The 21848-nt window shown below is 36.8% G+C and overlaps 1 protein-coding gene across 1 annotated transcript in view; it reads right to left on the bottom strand.

The window, feature by feature from the left end:
• Nucleotides 1-21848, bottom strand: part of TMEFF1 (transmembrane protein with EGF like and two follistatin like domains 1) — a 102560-nt gene that overhangs the window by 35042 nt on the left and 45670 nt on the right. The window contains exons 2-3 of the mRNA XM_039329271.1: nt 10240-10349; nt 8282-8411 (exon numbers count right to left, since the gene is read on the bottom strand). Of these exons, the coding sequence (XP_039185205.1) occupies nt 8282-8411; nt 10240-10349 (240 nt within the window). The remainder of the gene's footprint in view (nt 1-8281; nt 8412-10239; nt 10350-21848) is intronic.

Raw genomic sequence — 21848 nt, 5'->3', positions numbered from 1 at the left:
CACATCACCTGGAAAATCTGAGTAAAGATAATGAATGAAATCTTCAGGTTCTTTTCCCCTGGTTTACCAGCCTTACTTTCTTATATCTAGAAAGAAATAAGGGAGGCCCTTGATCCAATAACATATTTGATAGTTTTTCAAGAGCCAAAAGATCCATGGTGGGTTTTTTTTTTTTTTTTTTGCTTTTACAGACTAAAAAGGCTACTTCTCAGCAAAGAAAGGAGAACTCTTTTAATTGCCCTCAAAAGACTTAATAAACTCATGTTCTGGGTCACAATGAAGATACAGTATTAGTCATGCCCCTGGGAATTCTGGGCATCTAATCCTAGCCCATCAGCCTCAGAGACAGCAAGCCTCTAAATACCACTTCCCAGAAAACCGCAGCGGAGAAGAGTTATTGATCTGATGTTCTTGTAGGATTCATCAGACCTATTTGTTTAGTCACTGTGGGAGACAGGATGGTAGGTTTAACGTCATGTGCAAGAAAAAGCAGGGCAAGAAACAGAATGCACAGAAGTCCAGTTATATGGCCACTTTTTAAGTTATGAACATACATATGTATGTGTATGTGTGTATGTGTGTGTGTGTGTATGTGTATATGTATATGTATATGTATGGTTTTTTCTAAGTTGCATCCTTTGGATGTTGCATTCTTCATTTGTTTTTTTCCCTAAAATTCTGCAACACCACTAAAATGCTGCAGTTCTTCTGCCAAAAATTCTTTGTAGGCAAGATCAGTTCCAGACGGTCGCTTTCAAGGCTAAATTAAGTACTTATAATTAAACATGATTTCCACCTGTATTTTTAAATGACATTAAATTTGGCCAATTAACCTATGAAACAAGGGTCAATTCAATGTTTTAAATTAGAGAAAAGAAAGAATCTGCACAGCCAATTCAGTCTTTTCCATATGTAAAAGACTTTTGTAAGTAGACTTCTTCTTCCAAAATAAAATTTGAATTGCAAATTACAATCAATAAACAAGAGTCCCATGGTTCACTCTGTAGTGGAGAGTGGACATAAATAAAATTGAAATGTTCTGATTGGCACGACAATCTAGGTAGCATCATTGCAAGAGATGGCTGGGAAATACCCAGTGACAGCTTTTTTTCCTGAGGTTAAAAACAACATGGATTCAGGATTTCATCAGAAGAGGAAAAGATGAAAATTATTCACCCTGCAGCTGTTAATAATTTAAACAAATAAACAAGCTGTCACGACTAGTGAGGCATGGAAGAACACATCGCCTATGGCACTCAGGCTGTGCAGGGGCTCATGGAATCCAATGTTCACCCAATTTTTTAAAAAAAGCTGTATACCAAAAGCAGGAGTCCAGGAAAGACATTTGACAAGGACTCTTCTCCTCAACTGCTCATTTTCTCTGAATTGAAAGGATATCTATTTCTATGAGCCCCACCTGCCAACTGAAGTTTCTCATTCCAGGCACAAGTTTACAATCCCAGTGAGACTCAGGGCCAATCTTCCAGCATCATCTGCTACCTTCTCTCTTCAATCTACTGCATGCCTGCTGGCAATTAACCTCCAGTCTCAACGTCAACAGCAAAATTTCTAGTTAATTGCCCAGAGCAGGACTGTTGAAGATAGGCCCTTAAACTATTGCTTGGCAGGAGACAGAGGGAGGCTTTTTCATACAAACCCTGGGAAAGTGTTTCCAAAGTTCATTCTGATTGCTTGTGGCAGAGTCATTTGTTCCTCCTTGGCAGAAAGCACAAGACAGCTCCAGTTCGAATATAAAGACAGTGTGGGGTGTTCAGAAACATTTCCACCACTGTACAGTTTTAGATTTGAGATAGCTTTTGCAAAGAGCATCTATTCTATAACATAACAGATATTTTCAAAGCATTTTCTCAGAATCCCTTTTCCAAAATAGAGATAATGAATCTTATGCTTTAAAATATAAGATGTGGTGAGACCTTCTCCTACATAACTAGATTTTGTAGCTTGTCTGACTAACAGCTGTTTTGCACCAGTGGAGATAGATCTATCAGTTCAGCAGCTAATACTAGTATTATACCCAAGTCAGGAACCTGTTACTTAGATCAGCAAAAGAGACCCTTTGAAGGTTCCCCCATTGCCAGAAGCTTTTGGGGCTTCTCCTGTGTATTCTCAAGGGTAAAGAATAATCTTAACCAGGAAGGTGTGTTTGCCTCCCCCCCCCCAATTTCCCAATGTTTGGGGAAATGGTGAAAAACCATCTTTTTTGCTATTTATTAGTTAACCGGATTGGTTGGAATTGTACTTTCCCTTCATTTTAATTGTATTGTTTTATTGTTACTTTTTAATCATGTTTCCCTGCAAGAAACCTTGGGTGTGGTATAGTCAGTAAGGAAGGGTTTAAATTCAATACATAACGGTGTGGTGGGAAAAGAGCTGCACCTTTCTGAACATTTAAGAAGATGGAGGGAACACATGCTTGGGGGCTGCAACATGACTGAATGATCCACATCTTCCTTTCATACTTTATGTGCTCTATGCAGAGGAATTTGATTTTAATACATAGCATGCATACAGGGAAAAGGCATAGACAATGGCGTGTGTGTGTGTATGTATTTGTGTGTATATACACAGACAAACATATAAATACATGCACATACATACAATTCTCATTAACAAGTTGCAAATGAAAGTCACTGAGTCCTGATCACACATGCCTATAGTAATAATACTGAAAAGCAAAAAAAAAAAAAGTCTATATGAATATATGTATGTTTTTAGATATAATTCAAGGTGTCATCTTTAAAAACCCTCTATGGGGCCAATGTATGTATTGGATTGCCTATTCCCCAAGGGATTCTGCCCACCCCACTGTATCTGGCAGAGTGTGCTCTGAATTTCCTTGATGAAGCTATGTCACCTGATGGGCTCTAGGAAGCCTGACTTCTCTCAGTAGAAAAAGAAAAATCACCTAGCAATTCTTAATTAGTCATGCTAAAACAATTACATCATTGCTGCCACTGCCCCACCCCACACCTCCCCAATAATGCTATCATCACTGCATTTTTGAAATGTAAGTACATGTCACAAAATTCAGGATGCTATAAGCCCGCAATAAAGTGTAATTACCTCAACATGTGGGATACTCATTTGAAATTAAGTGTGTTCTTGGCCTTTTTTTTGGTGAAATGTGTTGTAAAACAAACAAGAGAACCAAATGCATATCTGTTATCCAATTTAAAAAAGTTTACTTTTAATAATAGAAATAACTAATGTGTTTTTTTCAGTTTAAGAGCTGTAATAAGAACACCAAAAGACTGCATTTTCTAATGCATATAACTTTCTGACGGGAAATTCAGTTCCATTATAAAAGCCAACTTTAGCAGAAATCAATCCAGGGAAAAATTATTTGGGCTATTGTAGTTAAATTGAAAAATGAATAGCATTGAGAGAGACAGAAAGGCTTTACTTTAAACTTTTCTATTGCTAATTAGCCGGCATCCTTTAGAAAGGTTTGTTTGAACTCAGAATGTGAGAATATGGTAAGACATAACTTCTACAATTAAATGTGGAATTACTAATTTTGTTAAGTAATGAAATTGCTTAGTAAATTACTGGACCCGACTAAGAAAAAAGGGGTATTTTAGCTAAAAATATTGTTTGGGCAGCTAGGTATAATAATATAGAAACAAGTGGAGATTAGCCTGCACCTTAACTGCCAGCAGTTCAGTAGTTTGATCCTGACTGGCTCAAGGTTGACCCAGATTGTTGGGGGCAATACACTGAAGCTGTAAACTGCTTAGAAAGGGCTGTAAAGCATTGTGAAGTGGTATATAATAAGAGCTATTGCTACTGCTATTAAGTAACTGTAGTAAAATGACCGGGATCAGATCCAGATTCACACTATATGATCACAAGCTCCCTCTGCTGACACAAATTTCTTATCACCAGCAGGAGTTATTTTAATTGTTCTATACTGTAAAGTTAATACATAAGAACCCCAACTTATTTAGGATTTGAAAATAAGGTTTGAGTTAGACCAGGCATGTCAAACTGCTGGCCTGTGGGCCAGATGCGCCATGCCAAAACTGTGCCCACCCCATTGCCGGCAATGGGGCAAAAGTTCCAATATGTTGCGTGATGTCACATGACGTTGCGAGTTTGACATGCCTGAGTTAGATTATGAAGTTAGATTACAGGTAATCCTCACTTAATGGTTGTTTGCATAAGGCCTACTGGAAAAGTTACAACAGAGCTCTCCAGAGCTATGGTACTTACAGGCCAGTTCTGAAGTTCTGACAGCTACACACCTCCATGGTCACGTCATCACATATTGATCACTTGGCAACCAGTTTGCAGTTATGCCATTTGTAGTGTCCTGCAGTCACATCACTGCAATTTGTGTCATTTTTTGCCAGTTTCCAGAGTTTACTTCTGGTTTGCAGCAAAAAAAACCCACCCATTGAAGAAAATGGGTTCATTTTAACAACCAGCAGATTTGCTTAAATGACTACTACCAAAAATATTGTGGTGACCTGCTTAGTGACAGTCACAACCTATGACTGTAATTCTGGACTCAATTAAGATCATATGTCTGGACTACCTGTATATATTTTCCCAAATCATGGGATGTGTCCAAGTCACTTGTATTTTGAAACTTCCTGCTTTCTTTTTCAAATGTTTTATGGAACCAGAAATAATCTTAATTTTCATGTTACCTTCCTATGTTTCCCCAAATGTTTGTAATCTTCCAGAAAAAAACTCTTGATCAACAATGGAAAAGTAACACATAACAACTTGACTAGCAAGTTGTAGTCAAAACCATTCATCTACAACTTAACATAGCGTTATACAACTTCAAACCATCAAAAAACATGCTAGGTTTTAAGATGGGATATGCAAGTTCTGCTAGTTTGAGAGCACATACCAAGCTTTGCATGTTATGTTCCTCTGCCCTACCCTCCAAAAGCATAAAGGAACAAAGCCTATTTAGGGTGTTGAAGATTTATAAAGGGAGAAATGGTTGTCTTATGTACCCATTTCTTATTTCCTAGCACATTTCCATTTTTTCCCCCAAGAGCTCAATTTTTGTCCCTACCTATTCTGGGACCATAGAACTAATGCTAGCAGGCATTAGCCAAGTCATACTTGTTGCATGGTAGCTTTAAGGTATTATGGAATATTTAGTTCTTTTGGGTTATATCACCCATTTCCCTTTTTTATAATTTCTTGCACAGCTAAAGCCTTTGCAAAATTTATTTTTTTTTCCTATAAGCACAAGAATATCAAAATAATGTTCCCAAGAATCTCATAGCTCACATCTACTTGACACAATGGAGCAACTATCAACCAGCAGTCACAGGTACTGATGAATTTTGTTTTAAGAATAAAATTGTTGTGATAATAAATTATTCCAAATGTTGTGAACTCATGTTATTGCAGTAATAGTTAACTAAAGCAAATAACAAGAACAATAAAACTTATCTCTCCTAGCACCTTAGGAAAAATATTGTCTGCATGAACGCAACTATTAAACAAGCAAACAGTGCTAAGTAGCATTTTAATACTTTTCACTCATCACCTTTTATAAGTGGGATGTTCTAACTATTTTTGTCCATATTCTGAGACAACTTTTAAGGTCAAGAAAAGCTTTCCTGAGTCTGTCTGTCAGAAATAGGGACAATGCAAATTAACTGCATGCCACTGTAAGGTAATCTTTTAAGTAAACATAGCCAATAGACAATAATTGTGTACCAATATAGTGTATGTACAGCTTCCTAGTTTTACTGCCTAGGAACAGTAAGAAATGGTTTGTAACCTTAGTTGGTAATTGGATTTGGAAAGTTGCAAGCTTTTGAGCTTGCTTTTCATCTTTTCTGTAGAAGACACTGTAATTCTCAAATGCACATGGTATAAATTAACCAATAAGAAGCATTTTAAGTATTCAACTTAGACATACAGAGCAATTACAGCAGAAATTGATAATATGCACTGACACCATGGCAAATATTCTTAGTTTCCATGGACTACTGAAAATTTTAAAAAAAATTAACTAAAATAAGGCCAACTCTTGTGACTAATAGCACGCACTAGATTTCATTGTTCATGTAGAAGGTTCTGAAAATCCCCAGGTTTTCAATTTGAAGGTCTTATAAGATCATTTTACTTATTATAAAGGGTTTTAATTTTTGATGCCTATGACCTCATGCAAGATTGCATAATGGTTTCCATCTTCGCCAAAGGATGCTAACCCATGTCACAGTATCAGGGAACAAAAGAAGAGAGACTACTTAACATTTTGAAGAAATATCATCTACAGTATAAAATATCCTTTCAGTCTCCCAGCCAATTCAACCCATTAGATGGCACCAGGCTAAACAAAATCTGGCTGAAACTTCTACATAGTCAATAGAGAGCTAAAATGAACTGTGAGCGTAATTTTACTCTCCCTTTAGGCAATTATATTATTTGAATTTAATCCATTCTATTTTATCATCCAAATTGCAAATGAACCAAACAAAACAGCTTAACAAACAGCACTCAACTTTACCAAAAAAGAAAGAAAGAAAATAAAATAAAAATCAAGACTTATATTCAAATAGCATACATTAATGATACCCATGGGAGGATATCAGACACTGTGTGCCTACTTGGTTCATCCCATTATTATATGGATGCCAGCCAGTTACTGTATTTCCGATTCAAGAATTGAAATAGTATTTAAACTAGTTTTGGGAACAGAAAGGCTGGCAGGCACCGTTTCCTCTCTGCTTCAATTATAACTCACCAGATTTCAGCCATCTTTCTGCCCCAACCAAATAATTTTATTTATCCTGCCCTAATTCACTTGGGATAGGGACAGCAATATTTTTTATTATATTCTCTAATATAAGAGACTCTTTATAATGTTTATTTTATTGAGATCATGGTAAGTATATTTGAAAGCATATTGATTTATTCTCATCTCAAAAGGCGCTCAAAATTAATAATAGATTAACTGTAATCTAATTCACGAGATGAAAGTGGTATGAAAAACAGATAGGGAAAATATGTTATTTCGTAATCAAAGATTGATTGTGGTGATAGTTCAACAAATAATACAAATAAAGCCAAGTTTAAACTTTAATCAGGACTTCTTTCTTCAGGCCAACAAAGTTACAAACAAATAGCAAAAAGAATATGCTAAAATCATCTTGCAATCATTCATAAATTAAATACTGAATATATCTAACACTACAGCCTATAATAATTTAAAAGGATTTAAAACTGCTAAATATTTACACAAATAATACATATTTTGATGAAATGTCATCATTTGTGCAATAATAATTGACCAGCAAATTTAAATACAATAATTAAAACAATTGAAAATGGCTTTGACTAATATTCTATACATACAAATCCCTCTAGATTAATCTCCAGTCAGGTCAATAAATGGAACACATTTAACTTTCTCTCTTTCTCCTTTTTTCTCCATAAATAATTTCATAATTATTTTTCATATATATATATTGCATGACTATAAATATAGTATAGTATAGTATAGTATAGTACTATAAGTATTGCTTACCATATCATCAAAATCCACTGCTTTCATATACAATAAATATCTAAAATCCTGAACATTTATGTTCCTCCCAAAATCATAAATAGCACACATTTAAAAAGCACCACTGTAATAAATAAAATATTGAGAGAGCAAACAAAACCAAAAATAAGAATAAAATGAGCTGTACTTTGCATTAAATTTAATGCATATCTGTTAATTATTCCAAGAACCTCTTCTGCATAAAACGTAAATCTTTTGTTCAGTTTCCTCTTATCCATAACTTAAATCATAATTGTTTAGCAATTTTAATAATATATCAAATATTAAATAGCTATATAATAATGGCAGCTTTGCCACTTTTCTGTTTTATAGCACTCAAATCCCTGCTGCTCTTTGAAATTCCAAAGCATTGCAGAGTAAAAAGTCATATCTATTGAAGAGTACATATTCTGGATATCTAAATTGCAAAATCTTTAAGTCTCTAAAATTTTAACTGATGAGCCCTTAAAAATTAAGAAGAAAAACCCACTGCATGTTTTCTTCCAAACTCACTTCAGCCACACTGAAGCAGGTTTCATTGTTTCAACTGCTGGAACAGTATAGCTAAATCCAAAACTTTCAGATACTGTACTGACATAGGCAACTGAAGGAGAGAGGCATAAGGCAGGCAAATATGCATTATGACATCATGGCATTATGACATCATGACATAGGCAACTGAAGGAGAGAGACATAAGGCAGGCAAATGTGCATTATGACATCATGACACAAACTCACCTGAGTAACATGAACCTCTGGCAACCACTGTTATATCTTTTTGATGCTTGCAAGCAGCTCTTCGGAGAAAGCATTCATTTTGATAGGTGTCTCCATTTGAACCACAAACAGGAATATAATTTGTATGACACTGGAGAGAGAGGGGGGGGGGAGGGAAGGAAGGAAGGAAGGAAGGAAGGAAGGAAGGAAGGAAGGAAGGAAGGAAGGAAGGAAGGAAGGAAGGAAGGAAGGAAGGAAGGAAGGAAGGAAGGGATTTATGCAAATCCATGCATATATACAACCTAAAATAATTCTGCAGCAGAAGTTCACAAGACTAAAAATGTTTATTTGAAAAGAAGACAACACTGAATTTAAGATCCTCCAAAACATGAGGTAAGACCAGGTCAGGGATGGTAAAGGAGAGAGGTAATTAGAATTAATTATTAATAAAATTATTAGCCTATAAAATAAAATACATTTACAAAATTACTTGGTTGGCATATACCAAGCATTCTTCCTCATCCACTCAAATCATTTACATGTAAGTTTACAAAAGCACATACTTTCATTTCCTTCCATCCTTCCAACAGAAACAGCCAAAAATAATAAAATTGATCCGCTTTTTTTTTTTTAAAGGGAGGGATATTTGCACTAAGAAGAGATGTATAAGAAAGAAAATAAATTGAGGCCAAAGTAAGTCATAACTGAATAGCACAGAAGATAGAAGCTCTGCAAAAGCATTACCAGAAAAAGAGTTAAATTCACCAGGCAAGCAGCTTCTCTCAAGCAAGAGCTAATTTTAAAAGACATCCGTGCTTTTCAGCAGGAAACCTTCAGCCTATTTCTGAGTTTTCAGCAGCTTCTGTTCTAATATGGGAGTGGAAAAGTTTTCTCCCAATTTATAGAATCACTTAGTAGAAAAACAGCATTCTTATCAAAACACAGGATCTGGAAATTACACTACAAACAATCCATGGGATTTGTTAGAATAGTTTTTAAAAACAGTTTAAAATAAAACACAAATACAACCCACAGGCACACATAGAAAGTATTCCTAAATGGTTTATTTGTCAGTTAATAAATTATCTTACAGGTTTCTTCACTAACAGGTATGTATACACAAATGCACAAAAACCCTACCATTATGAATTTGTGCTTTTTGCCTGTGTGATATAGTATAGAACTTCAGTGAAAAGAATGGCTTTTGAAAATTACTCTTCAGCAGATGTCTGGTGAATTTTGAAAATAAAAAAGGCAGTTTTGCAAAGATGCTACCATAGGATTGCTTGTGATATCATGTTAACACACCTTATGTCCTTGGCATATTTGACACATTTTAAAGAGTTAGGGTCTAGAGCAATCTGCAACGTAAAGGATGATATGTAAATAAATCAATTTATATGTACTAATCTAAGAAAGAGACAAGGTAAAGGATCAATTTACTGTACAAATAAAAATGGAATTCAGTATTTAAAACTGATCTAAGAGTCAAATTACAAGGCATGCATGTCTATAAAATTATGCAACAACATCCCCACAACATGTTACAATTACATGTAGTTCTCACTTAATGACTGTTCAGCGACCATTTGAAATTATAAAGATGCTGAACAACTTATGACCCATGTTCTGCTTAAGGGCCCACGTGATTGCTTAACAACATACTATTTCTACTAATTTTTATTGTGCAAAATTAATTAGGACAATAAATGTATATATTCCATATTAAAAAATAAGTTCATATTTAATCATAATAATGAAGAAAAGGAAAAAGGTGTAGCAAATTCAGTTGCAAACAAAACAACTCCAAAAATTTGATCAGAATGCTTAAAGTCTTCCTCCCTGTCTCTTTGTCTAATTCAGTTCTAAAGAATATGCTACACCACATTACGTATTTCCAAGAATCAAATTCTCAGACATATTTATAATTATCTCAACAGTTCAGTTTATGTCCATTCATGAATATGAAAAATCCTTACCTGTAATTGGCATATGCATTTCCAACTCTCTCCCTCTTCTTTGCAAACACCCCCATATTTACATGATGATTCGTCACATACTTTCTCATCCAATTCTTTAACATTTAACTCTGAAAAATAAAAGATTAAACATCTGGTATATTGTGTGTTTTCAGAAATATTAACTAATTTTGCTGTACTGATTAAGGAGAAATGCATCTAATAGAAATATGTATAATGAAGCACTGAAAGATTTTTTTTTAAACTTTAATAAAAAGCAACCAGGAAGTTGCAACTTTGATCAATAGAGCCTATTGAGTAGTAATAGTGCTAAACTATCTCCCCACTTTCCATTTTGCTATTCATAATCAATAGATCATAACTTGCTTTTATTCAGGCGTACCAGAGGTAAACCTTGGACGGGAGTTGGCAGTTTGGAGAGGATTTAATTCTGGGCAGAGAAAAAAACAGAGCAAAGATGCTAGGAAAGATATTAACTATCTCTTTCCTCTATCTATAATGCTCAGAATCATAACTGCCTTGCTGGCTGCCCTTTAGAAAATAATTTCTGATCATATGTACTCTGGCCCTTCCCAGACTGCCAGTTCTCAGCAAGATGTCTCAGCTGGTGCCGTTCTTGGAACACCATAAGTGTGAAGTAACAAGATGAACTAGATGGTGTTCAAACAGCAAGGCTGTCAGAAGGAAAATACTACCAGTATTTGCCACCTCATACTTCCCTGAGTCTACAAGCAAGATTATAGTTTTTCCATTTCAAAGAGTTGGGAGGAAACCTAAAGTGAACGTCAACAAGCTGCTAACTATTGCAGTAAATGAGAACCAGAGATGTATCTTGCAGCAGCTTACTTCAACTTGACATAACTTGTTAAGATCTGTGATTTATGCCCAATGTATGTATAGTACAATATTAAAGCAATTGCCAACATACTTCCTTTTCCTTGTTAAGCCATGAACCACAAAACTCTGGGATTCCTCAGAGAAAGATCGGTACCAACAGATGAGCCTCAGAGAAAGCTATTTATTACTGCCTAGCTCCTACCCACCTTCAATTCAATTGCAATAGGATGTTCCACTGATAACATACTTGGCAGATATCCTCTGGGAACTGAAATGTATTTCATCCTAAGCTGGAGGCATATGAATGAATGCTATTCCACACAAGACAATGTGTGAGAAAATGTTGGTCAAATGTTAGTCAAGAACTATTCTCACTAGTATGAAAGATCATTCTATCATGCAAATAATCTCTTACCTATCTGAATGAGTTTACTACCTCAGAAATATCTAAATCAGTGTTTCTCAACCTTGACAATTTTAAGGCATGTGGACTTCAACTCCAGCAATGCTGGCTGTGGAATTCTGGGAGTTGAAGTCCACATGCCTGAAAATTGTCAAGGTTGAGAAACACTGATCTAAATCATTTGTGTGCATTTTAAAACATTCTGCAATGCATACTGAAAATACTGCATACAGTTCAAAGCTGTGATCTTTACAAAAGCTTTTATTTACAAATACTTATATATGCATTAATTTGGTACCCTTAAAGTTAGTAGCTCATAGGATTATATTTTAAGTCACTTCAACTGTCAGAATGAATGTAACTGAAAATGTATACTGGACTTATCTGTATGTATTTTTCACCATCTGTATGCCGCCCACTTCACCACACTGCTCAGAACAGTATCTTCTTTCCACTTGATCTTGAAGTATAACTGCAAGAGTCTGATGGTGTTCCCTGTGGTCTCTGGGTCTTCCTACTTCTAAAGGAAGACCTAAAGAACCAAGCAGCAGCACTCCAGATATCTGCTATGAAGCATTACTGTTGGAGACAGCTGGAATTGCTATACTTCTAGTCAATTGGCTTTGGAACAGCTAATTCCAAAGTCTTCTAAACTAATTTGAAATAAGCTTCAATTTACCTAGAGATTATGGCCAATGAGGTTTTGTAGCCAAGGTGGGATTATCAAAAAGATACTAGGAGACTGTCAAAACTCAGGAAGATCACAATAGCCCTCCTAGTGTCTAGCCTCAGTGGAAAACCAAATTGACTCTGTGTATTAAGGTTTGGGTTAGGAACAGTATGATGGTATCCAGGTAGATAATTTTTTGATCTACATGCATCTTGCCATTCTTGTAGACTGATACATTTTCTATTCACATTCATCAGCTTCTCACAATCTCATCTTTGTTTCTCATATACTGTTTCATCCCGTTAAACATCCTGATGTTCACCTCCTGTCTTCTCTATCTAGGCTTCTAATCTTTCCTGCTGGTCCTCTGATTTTCCTTCTAAAGGGGTATCTAGTTAAACCCATTATCTATCACACTTTGTTTCCTTTCACCTCCTATTCTCATCTGTTCCAATCATCTGCTCCTCTCATCCTCCATTAAGGTATAGCTCATCTCAACCAACAAGGATAAACTTGCATACTTATTGCTGCTCTTAAAAGTCAGACCTGAATAACTGCATGCTAACGGGAGTCCAAGCATCTGTGAATATGCTCCTTTGCATATTCAGGGACCTCATTTGAAAATGTGGAAAGAGAAATGTGGTGGAAAACTCATCCAATAAGAGCCAACGAAATAAACAAAAATGATGGTTTATTTTTCAAAAGCTGGCAGGCTACAATGGAGTCACTGGTCTTTTGCATCCAAACAAGCCAAGAAAAAAGCACCCCAATGTCACATAGGTCTATATCATGTTAGCATTCATTTACAATACGTTAAAAGGAGTCCCCAGTGGAGAGAACTGCTTTAAACCTCTGCTAAGGAAAAAAGAAAAATCAGGCATCCTTCATGGTTTATAAAATGTTATAAACACAGCCTTTGAAATGCAAGGTAACAGCTTTGACATACTGAAAGTGTCAAGGCTTAAACTGTTCTTCTATCAAATTCACCATATACTTCACTGTGGAAGGATGATGATGACGTCACGTGATGTGTCGCGACGTATCATGACTTTTTTTCCATTGCCAGCAATGGGGGGGGGCGGTTTCGCCATGACACATCTGGCCCGCGGGCCGGCAGCTTGACACTCCTGGTCTATACGGTATTTTATTTGTATAAAAATAAATGATTATAAAATATAATTTATTCAAGCTCAATTCCCCATCCTCCACAAGAAGAAAATATTGCTAAAACTGGATCAGACTAGAGTTGTGTGCCCAGGCTTAAGCACATGAGTAGGACCTGGGAAAGGAGGAGTCAATAGGTGTAGGGCAGTGTTTCCCAAACTTGACAATTTTAAGGCATGTGGACTTCAACTCCCAGAATTCCACAGCCAGCGTTGCTGGCTGTGGAATTCTGAAAGTTGAAGTCCTCATGCCTTAAAATTGTCAAGTTTGGGAAACACTGGTGTAGGGTTTAGATTGGAAAGAGAGGAGCCAGCAGTTTCCAGGACAGACCTAGCCCTGATGTAAATATGTAACTGCTTGGCTTCAGGGCCACCAAATGAGGTGTGAGGTATCCATTAATTCAGAAGAGGAGGAACTTTAAAACCTTCAGGGGAAAAAGAGTGTTTTATATCTTTGCATTATCAGCATCTGAAAGACTGCAATCCAGACAAGCTGTATCTGAGAATTTTCATCAGTGGAACTGAGCTAAGCTGTTACCTGTCAAAAGATCTATGATTTACTCCTGAGCCCTGACAGCAAGCTGAGCTCTGCTGGTTGGATTTGATTCACAAGTTGCCAGTTCCCCACCTAATTCAGATTTTTCTCATTCCCCTCTAAACTTGGAATTATCATTCTCTCAAGTGAAAATGATCTCTCACAAACTATAGCCCCAGAATTCTTTGGATGAACCCCCCTCCAAAAAGGAAAAACTTAACCAACTAGTCTCCCCAAAAAAACAATTCCACAATCACTTTGAAATAATATAAAGCAGGCTTGTCAAAAACTTCACAAAGTGCTGTGGCTCAGTAGTTACATGGCTAAATTGCTCTTAGGCAGAAACGTACCCTAGGCTGTGCCTTGTAGGACTATGGTTACCTAACCTCTATTTGAACATGTGGGGAAACAAAACTGATCTCCATCAAGCTAGTCGAACTGTTACAGCAATTCTTCCAAGCTACTGGATAATGCAGTTTGGTGCAGTGCCACAAAAAAAAAGTCTTTTTTTGAGAGCAACAAGGAAGAGCAAAGCCAGCATGGCACATTCCATCCACCTGGTTGGGATTGTCTGCTCCCCTGTCAGTTCACTTAACAGCAGTGGCACAAATGATGAAAGTGCAATATCACATAATTGTCCATCTGGTATCAGCAAGAGAGAAAGAGGGTAGGCTTCCCTCCAAAAATGCGAACCACTTTGGCTCAGCTAGGATTAATTGCCATTACCTTATCCCTTCTTAGAACTGTCACTTGAGTTGCCATTTTAATCGGGCATCAAATGTTCTGTCATTTAAATGTTAAAAATGGAATACTTGGATTTTTCATATTGTCACGTCTGCTTTCTTTTTACCTTCAGCAGCATTATCCATGCAACTCACCAATGGCCTGTTAATAGTGCATATGTATCTTCAACTTATTGTGCTTCATTGAGAATTCTTTAACCAAAATCTTAGACTTCACATCTTATCCAGTCTGAAGCACCTGATCTTTGAAATTTAAGAAAAATAGAATTCAAATATATGATGACCATTGTTTGTTTGTTTTTAAAAAACGTTAACAATGATACAGTGTATATAGGTAGTCCTTCATATACAACCATAATTGGGACCAGAATTTCTGTCATAAGTTGATGTGATCATAAAGCAAATCATCTCATGATCAGACCCAATTTTACAACCAATTTTACTGCAGTCATTAAACAAATCATGTAGTCATTAAGTGAGTCACACAGCCAGTAAGCAAATCCAGATATAGGAGATGATCAGGCTGAGACTGAAGAAGGGATCAAATGTGTCATCAGCCTCATGTCCACAAGAGATCTAAATCCAGCCCATCTGGTCAATTCCATTTATTCTTACTGCCATCAATGCTTTGATCATTAGTAGTTCAGATTCTTGTAGAGAACATTAGCATACAATCAACCTATATATTCATTTATATTGCCTGGACTTCTGATCTCCTGCACTTGATACCAGCTTTCCCAACTGACTTTGCTTGTGTGAAACTAGCTAGGAAGATCACAAATTGTGACCACAAAGCACTACGACTGTCATAAATGCAAGCCGGTTGTCAAACAACCAAATTGGGCATTTTCAGCTTTTATTGCTGTATGATTTGTCTATTTTGACAATTATTCATGAGGCTAAATACTATCTGTGAAACATTTTATAGCAGTTATCTTTCAAACCATAGCTGGAAATGAATTTTGTATCTATCCACTACACCAGGGGTGTCAAACTACTGGCCCACAGGCTGGTGCATCATACAGAGATCACGTCCACCCCAGCTCCAACAATGCAAAAAACGTCACAATACTTCACAACATATCATGTGACATGGCGAGTTTGACACCTATGCAGATAAGAATATACTAATCTTTGGTCAAGGGTATAAAACAATTACATTCCCCTGCTAGAACATCTGAACAAGATATGACCCAGAGACAGAACAAAGAAATACATGTATATAAACTGAATACATCAAAGAAACCATCTCAATAATACAATTTGAAGAACTGTGGAACAAATCTATAAAATTCATTTCAAATATTTTACCTCTTCTTAGCACTGCATTTTTCTGGATAGAGAGCTCTGGGGTAAAGAAGAACCAGAGGTCAACTGGGCCGATAGATATAGTGGCACCAAGTGACAACAAGTATCCAGGGCCCGAAGGAGGAACTGGAGAGGATGTGGAAAACAAAGGCCAAAGTGGTCCCTGTGGTATTAGTAGGAGCACTTGGGGCTATGACTCCTAAGCTGGGAAGAGTGGCTCAGAGAGATCCCAGGAACAACATCAGAGCATTTTCTCCAGCAGAGTGCAGTGCTAGGAACAAGTAAGATGGGTAGTCCTCGACTTACAACAGTTCTTTTAATGACCGTTTGAGGTTACAACGTCACTGAAAAAAGTGACTTATGACCATTTTTCACATTTATGACTATTGTGGCATCCCCAAGTTCACGTGATGAAAATTTGAAAGCTTGGCAGCTGGTTCATATTTATGACAGGTGCAGCGTCCTAGGATCATATGATCACCTTTCGTGACCTTCTGACAAGCAAAGTTGATGGGGAAGCCAGATTCACTTAACAACCATGTTACTAATTTAATAACTGCAGTGATTCGCTTAACAAGTGTAGCAAGAAAGGTCGTAAAATGGGGCAAATTTCACTTAACATCTCAATATCTGTCTCACTTAGCAATAGAAATTTTGGGCTGAATTGTGATCATAAGTCAAGAATTGTACCGCGCAGAACCTTCAAATTCCCAGGTCTCAGGTAGAGACCTGAGATTGCAGAAAACACAAAGGGGTGAAAAGAAAATTTTATATATGTCCTAATAAGCAGTCTGCATTCTGTATAATCTTTTTTATAAGCTTTTATCCTCTTATATATCCACGTACCATAAATATCTATGAAGCCTATTAGTTGGGCTGGTTCATTCCAATATTGACTTTCTACTGTTAGGGATTTACCGTAATCCACTTTGTTAGCCATGACAAACAGCTTGCTTTGTAATATAGCTTGACCATTGGCTATAATTTCCAGTTTCTGCAAACCCCAAATAGATAGAGGCAGCTCCAGTTTGGGGAATTTTAATTCCTTTCCCTCATAGGAGTAAGTTAGGCAGAGGGAGAGTTAGGGAAGAGTTTGACATACGTCTTTTAGTGGGAGGTAAGGGTTTTTTTTCTTTATAGGATCAGCTGAGGGAGATAAAAAGGGATTACATGGAGTGAGGTCAGAGAGGGGCAAGGAAAGCAGACAAGGGAGGCCTCTGCCTGTACCAGAGATTGATTGCCATTGTTCTAGGCAAGTTGTTGTCATCAAAGATGGATTAACATCATCGTCCTAAGCAAGTTGTTGCCACCAGAGAATGGCTATCATTGTTTTAGCCAAGTTGCTGTCACCAGAGACTGACCGCCATTGTTCTAGGCAAGTTGCCATCACCAGAGGCTGATTAACATCGTTCTGGGCAAGTTGTTGTCATTAGAGATTGACTACCATCTTCCCTGTAAGTTCTTATTGCCTGAGATCAATCACCATCATCCCACGTGAATCACCGCAGAGAGAGAGCGACCATCACCGCCCCATGTGCGTGGCTGCCAATCGTGACTGAATACCACCGTGTTACGTGCCCTGTTAGGCAGAAGCGCCAACGTGAGAGACCTCTTTGGGCTGGTGGCCACTTGAAGGGGAAGTCGGGAGGGCTCGGACTTAAGCGGTCCCTATGGGGGTGGCGCTACATGTGTATTTTGTGTGTTTATTTTCTGATTTTAACACTTTATATGAAATATACTGTTTGTGTGTTTTCATCTTATTCTAACATTTCAATTGTTTTCTAATTATCTCTCTTTAGATTTTAAAAATGTTGCATGCCAATACATCTCAGATGAACTTGCTTTTTGTTGATTACACATTTTCTCCTCCTATTATGGCTCACATTAATTTTCTTCATTGCAATATCTACAGAGAAAATATCTCAAGTTTGTATTCACAAACAGATGGTTTCTGTCCATTTTTAAACTAAAAAGCTAGATATTAACAAGATTTCAGAGAAACAATTCAGCATCTTATTCACAGATGAACAAAAATTCCACAGCAGAGAAGAAGCTTGATCACTACTGGCCTTATGAAAAGGCATGAAAAGTTCAAACATGCTTTAACAAAATTCTACAAAATATGTTCTTAGAAATGTTCCAGTTAACGGAAAAGTAGAACAAGCAAGGAGAAAGCATGTAGTCCATAAAAATTTATCTATCTATTCATCCATCAGCCGTCCATCCATCCATCCGTCCATCCATCCATCCCATTTTTAGAAAATGATATATTAAAAAATAGTAATGCTGCTATGTGGAAACTGTTGTATACTTCGTACGCATGCGAATGATGAAGACACATGGCGATGCTGAACAAACACTTTATTCTCCTTCTACAACAACCAAGCAAAAGCAAAAGGCACGCAGGCCTCTTTATATGGCCAGAAACCCGGACAGTGTCAACCAATAGGAACAGAGCGTTTTCGCGCCTTGTGCATGCGCACAAAACCGGCGCCGCTCTGTCTAGTCCCGGGCAGCTTTTGGAATGCCCGGGACCAATGCAACATCCCGAGCCTGCTTTTGCAGGTTCAGGACACAACAGAAACCATGACAAAATTTTATATCGCAATAACAATATTCTTTGTGTAGTGAAAATATTGCATATAATATGCAAAACTGATGTTGGATCTCTAGTGCAAAGCTTTCAAGAATACTAAGCCCTCTAAAAGTCTGATTCGTATGCTCTACAATCCTCTTTGTGTGATTAAGAAAAAACAACCCACACTTGCTGGAATCATGTCACATATTAACTTACTTGTAAGTCAAGTTCAAATTGCAGTTAGAAACAATGAGTAGATGGAAACCCCATCCAATTAACTTCAATTTATAATTACAATAAGAGTGCCAATATGCTTTTAAATACGGTAAAGGTAGGGCAGTGAAGCAATAAGGAAGTTCTTTAATTCCAAGTGTTAAGAGTGCACTGATCCCTACAGCATAGGAGAAATGCATTTTTATTCAATTAGTGATTGGACAAAGGGGCAGAAGTAGTCCTGAAATTACAATCGTTCGTATAATGATGGTCTGGAATTATGACAGCCTCAGAAAAGCCATTGCAAAAGTCCAGGGTCAAGTGATTGCAATCTGTGTGCTTGGCGACTTGTTCACATTTATAACTGATTGCCAAGTGGGCCGTAATCATGTGATCACCATCTGCAATCTTCTCCGATGGCTTTCCCAGAAAGTCAATGGGGAAGCTGGCAGAGAAGTTTGTACGGTGGTGCTGCTGCCGCCTGCTGAAAGGATTCCCTCTGTCTCTGGGGGCTGGCTGAAAGAGCTGTCTTTTGCAAAGAGCTGAACTCCTTTGATGGGGTCAGAAAACAGAGCCAAAATCCTGAAGATTTTGTTTAATTACCACTTAGCTCAGCAACCGAGATTCTTGTCCCAATTGTGATTGTAAGTCGAGGGATACCTATAAAGTTGAACTTAAATTCTGCTGATAGTATTCATTTTTTAGCATGTTACAGAGAAATTAGCAGCTTTCTTTTCAACTTCCCACTGTAGAATTTGAACGGGAGCTAGAGACAATTAATATTACTATCATACATATTCAGCTTTACAACTCATTGTTCTCAAACCTCCGTCCATTTCATTAACTCTTACCCGTTCGGCATTTCCTGATATTAAGTTAGCATGGTATTCTTTTGGGCAACAAAAGTTGTCCTTTTGTGTGTTTTTTTCCTAACAGACTTTTTTGGAGTTTGTAAATCATGGAACTGTCCAAGTCAAATTATCTAATCATGGTGGAGAAGACTAAAATCAGCATTGTATACATGATTACCACAACCCTGAAAGAATTGTTGGGGTATGGATAGACTATTTAAAAGAAGGAAACCTCCAGTTCACAAAATACTTTTGTAGAAAAGAAAACATATTCCCCTAAAAAGCCTGTGCTTCTTAGGTTTGAGTCCTGCTTCAGCTGAGCACATTTGTAAATCGAGTGTGTATTTGGTTTATACAGTACATCTGTATATAACTTTGGCCAAATGTGCACACATCTGTTTGCCACAAAACAGATAATAGATATACTATTCCATGTGCATTGAGACCAAAGACTCAATTTTGTGCATACAGAATTGAAAACCATCAGATTAAAATGAACACTGCCTCTCAGAAAAAAGTACCAAAGGACTAGAAGCAGTGAGAAAATTTTGAGCTCTTATATTATCAAGTTACAAAGATAATCACAGTTCCATTTTAATTAGAAGAGTTCTGTTTTATGCCGATGATAAGAATGATAATACATTCTTTTGATCAGTAGAAATAAACCACTGGGGAAAATATTTTGTTGTTGTTGTTGCTCAAGAGCTCCATATCTCAAACTGTTCAATCCAACCAAAGTTGGAGGACATCAGTGTTTCTCAGGGAATGAGCCACCACAAAAATGTCCATGTTAAACAAATACTTCTTTTGACTGGTTGGAAAACTCAGGACATTCAATTTTCCAGGATTTATTATTATAAAGAAAGAAGAAATTTTTTTATCCACCATGTTTAGTTTTATTCATCCTGAGCATATCCTCACATTGCTAACTTTTATCCAATAACCAAAAAAAAAAGATTTTCTGAAGAAAAAGACACTCATCTTGATTCCTCCATTATACCTCTACAATATCATTTTTGAGATGCACCAAATGGAACTGTATACAGTATTCCAAGTGTAATGACAGCTTTGATTTATATGAAGGTAAAATCATTTATCCTTTTCCTAAGGTAAGTGACCTGAAATTTATATTTTTCACAGCACTCATAAACTGACATTTTCCCATCAGTTACAATTCCACCTGCATGCTACTTAATATCAGTACAAAGGATAATATGAAAATGGGGGGAGAGTAGCTCTGATGTGCATTGCAACATGTTTCTGTACCATATTTATGAGTAGGGTGCATGACAACTGATGCACATGAAAACAATACCAATTACCTTTTCATTGCTTCTGACAGACAATAGCTTGCATGGGAATCCCAGATGTGATTATCTAGTCTCATGCAACAAAAGTCTTGTTTCTCTTGACAGGTTCATAAAAATAGTGCCTTTATGAATTTTGCTTCATTTGCCAATTTAGACTGGGAAGGCAATTTGATTACCATTACTCTTGAAAAGAAGGAATAATTTGGCTTGATTTGGTCTGATGTTTCTCTGAAAATAGAAGGTATAAGTGTCAGACTTTGCAGTCTCAATTTGTATTCTTAAATACACATTCACGACTCCCTCTGAACTCATGAAGACTTTTATCTCAGGGAAGCGTTTTGGCTGAAAGCCAGTAATATCTTCCTAGTTAAAGCAAACCTTGGAATATGATTTTATATCCCTTTTGTCCCCTTTATCGGAAGATATGGCATTCATATGCTCTTATTTATTTTAATCTTCTTTATAAAAATGAATTAGCTACTAAAGCCATGGGATAGTACAATAAAAATTGCAGATACAATCTAGAGAAACTTCAGCATTCTTAAGTTTCACAGAAATTAGCTCTACCAAAGTACTTCCTTTGATCCTCCTAGGAGTATCCTGCCCTGCATCAGAGAAACACTGTGCCCAGTCCCCTTACTAGATCCTTGCTAGGGTAAGGGGCACTAACTATAAGGCTACAATTCAGTGCCCCAGCCATGTGCCAGAATGAAAAAATATTGGGGGGGGGTGTACCTTCCCTTATGTCTGCATTAGAATACTGTACAACTATGGCACTGAACATATGGAGTGTGTATGAAGCATATTCTAGTTAAATCCATTGCAAGTGGTAAGTTCATTGCTTGATGCTTCCCAGTTTTAATTACAGATATCAAGTGACCTGGGAATATGCCCAATAAACTAAATAAAATCAGTATATGGAAAGGAAGTAAAATTATGCCTAATCTAACCTGGTTTTTACCAAATATTTCTTTTAATAGCAATAAGCAACCTAAGAG

This window comes from Crotalus tigris, unplaced genomic scaffold (assembly GCF_016545835.1).
Source record: "Crotalus tigris isolate CLP2741 ecotype Arizona unplaced genomic scaffold, ASM1654583v1 scf7180000024391.5723578, whole genome shotgun sequence".
Classification (NCBI taxonomy): domain Eukaryota; kingdom Metazoa; phylum Chordata; class Lepidosauria; order Squamata; family Viperidae; genus Crotalus; species Crotalus tigris.
The sequence above is the reverse complement of the archived record's forward strand: the minus strand, read 5'-3'. Positions and strand labels throughout refer to the sequence as shown.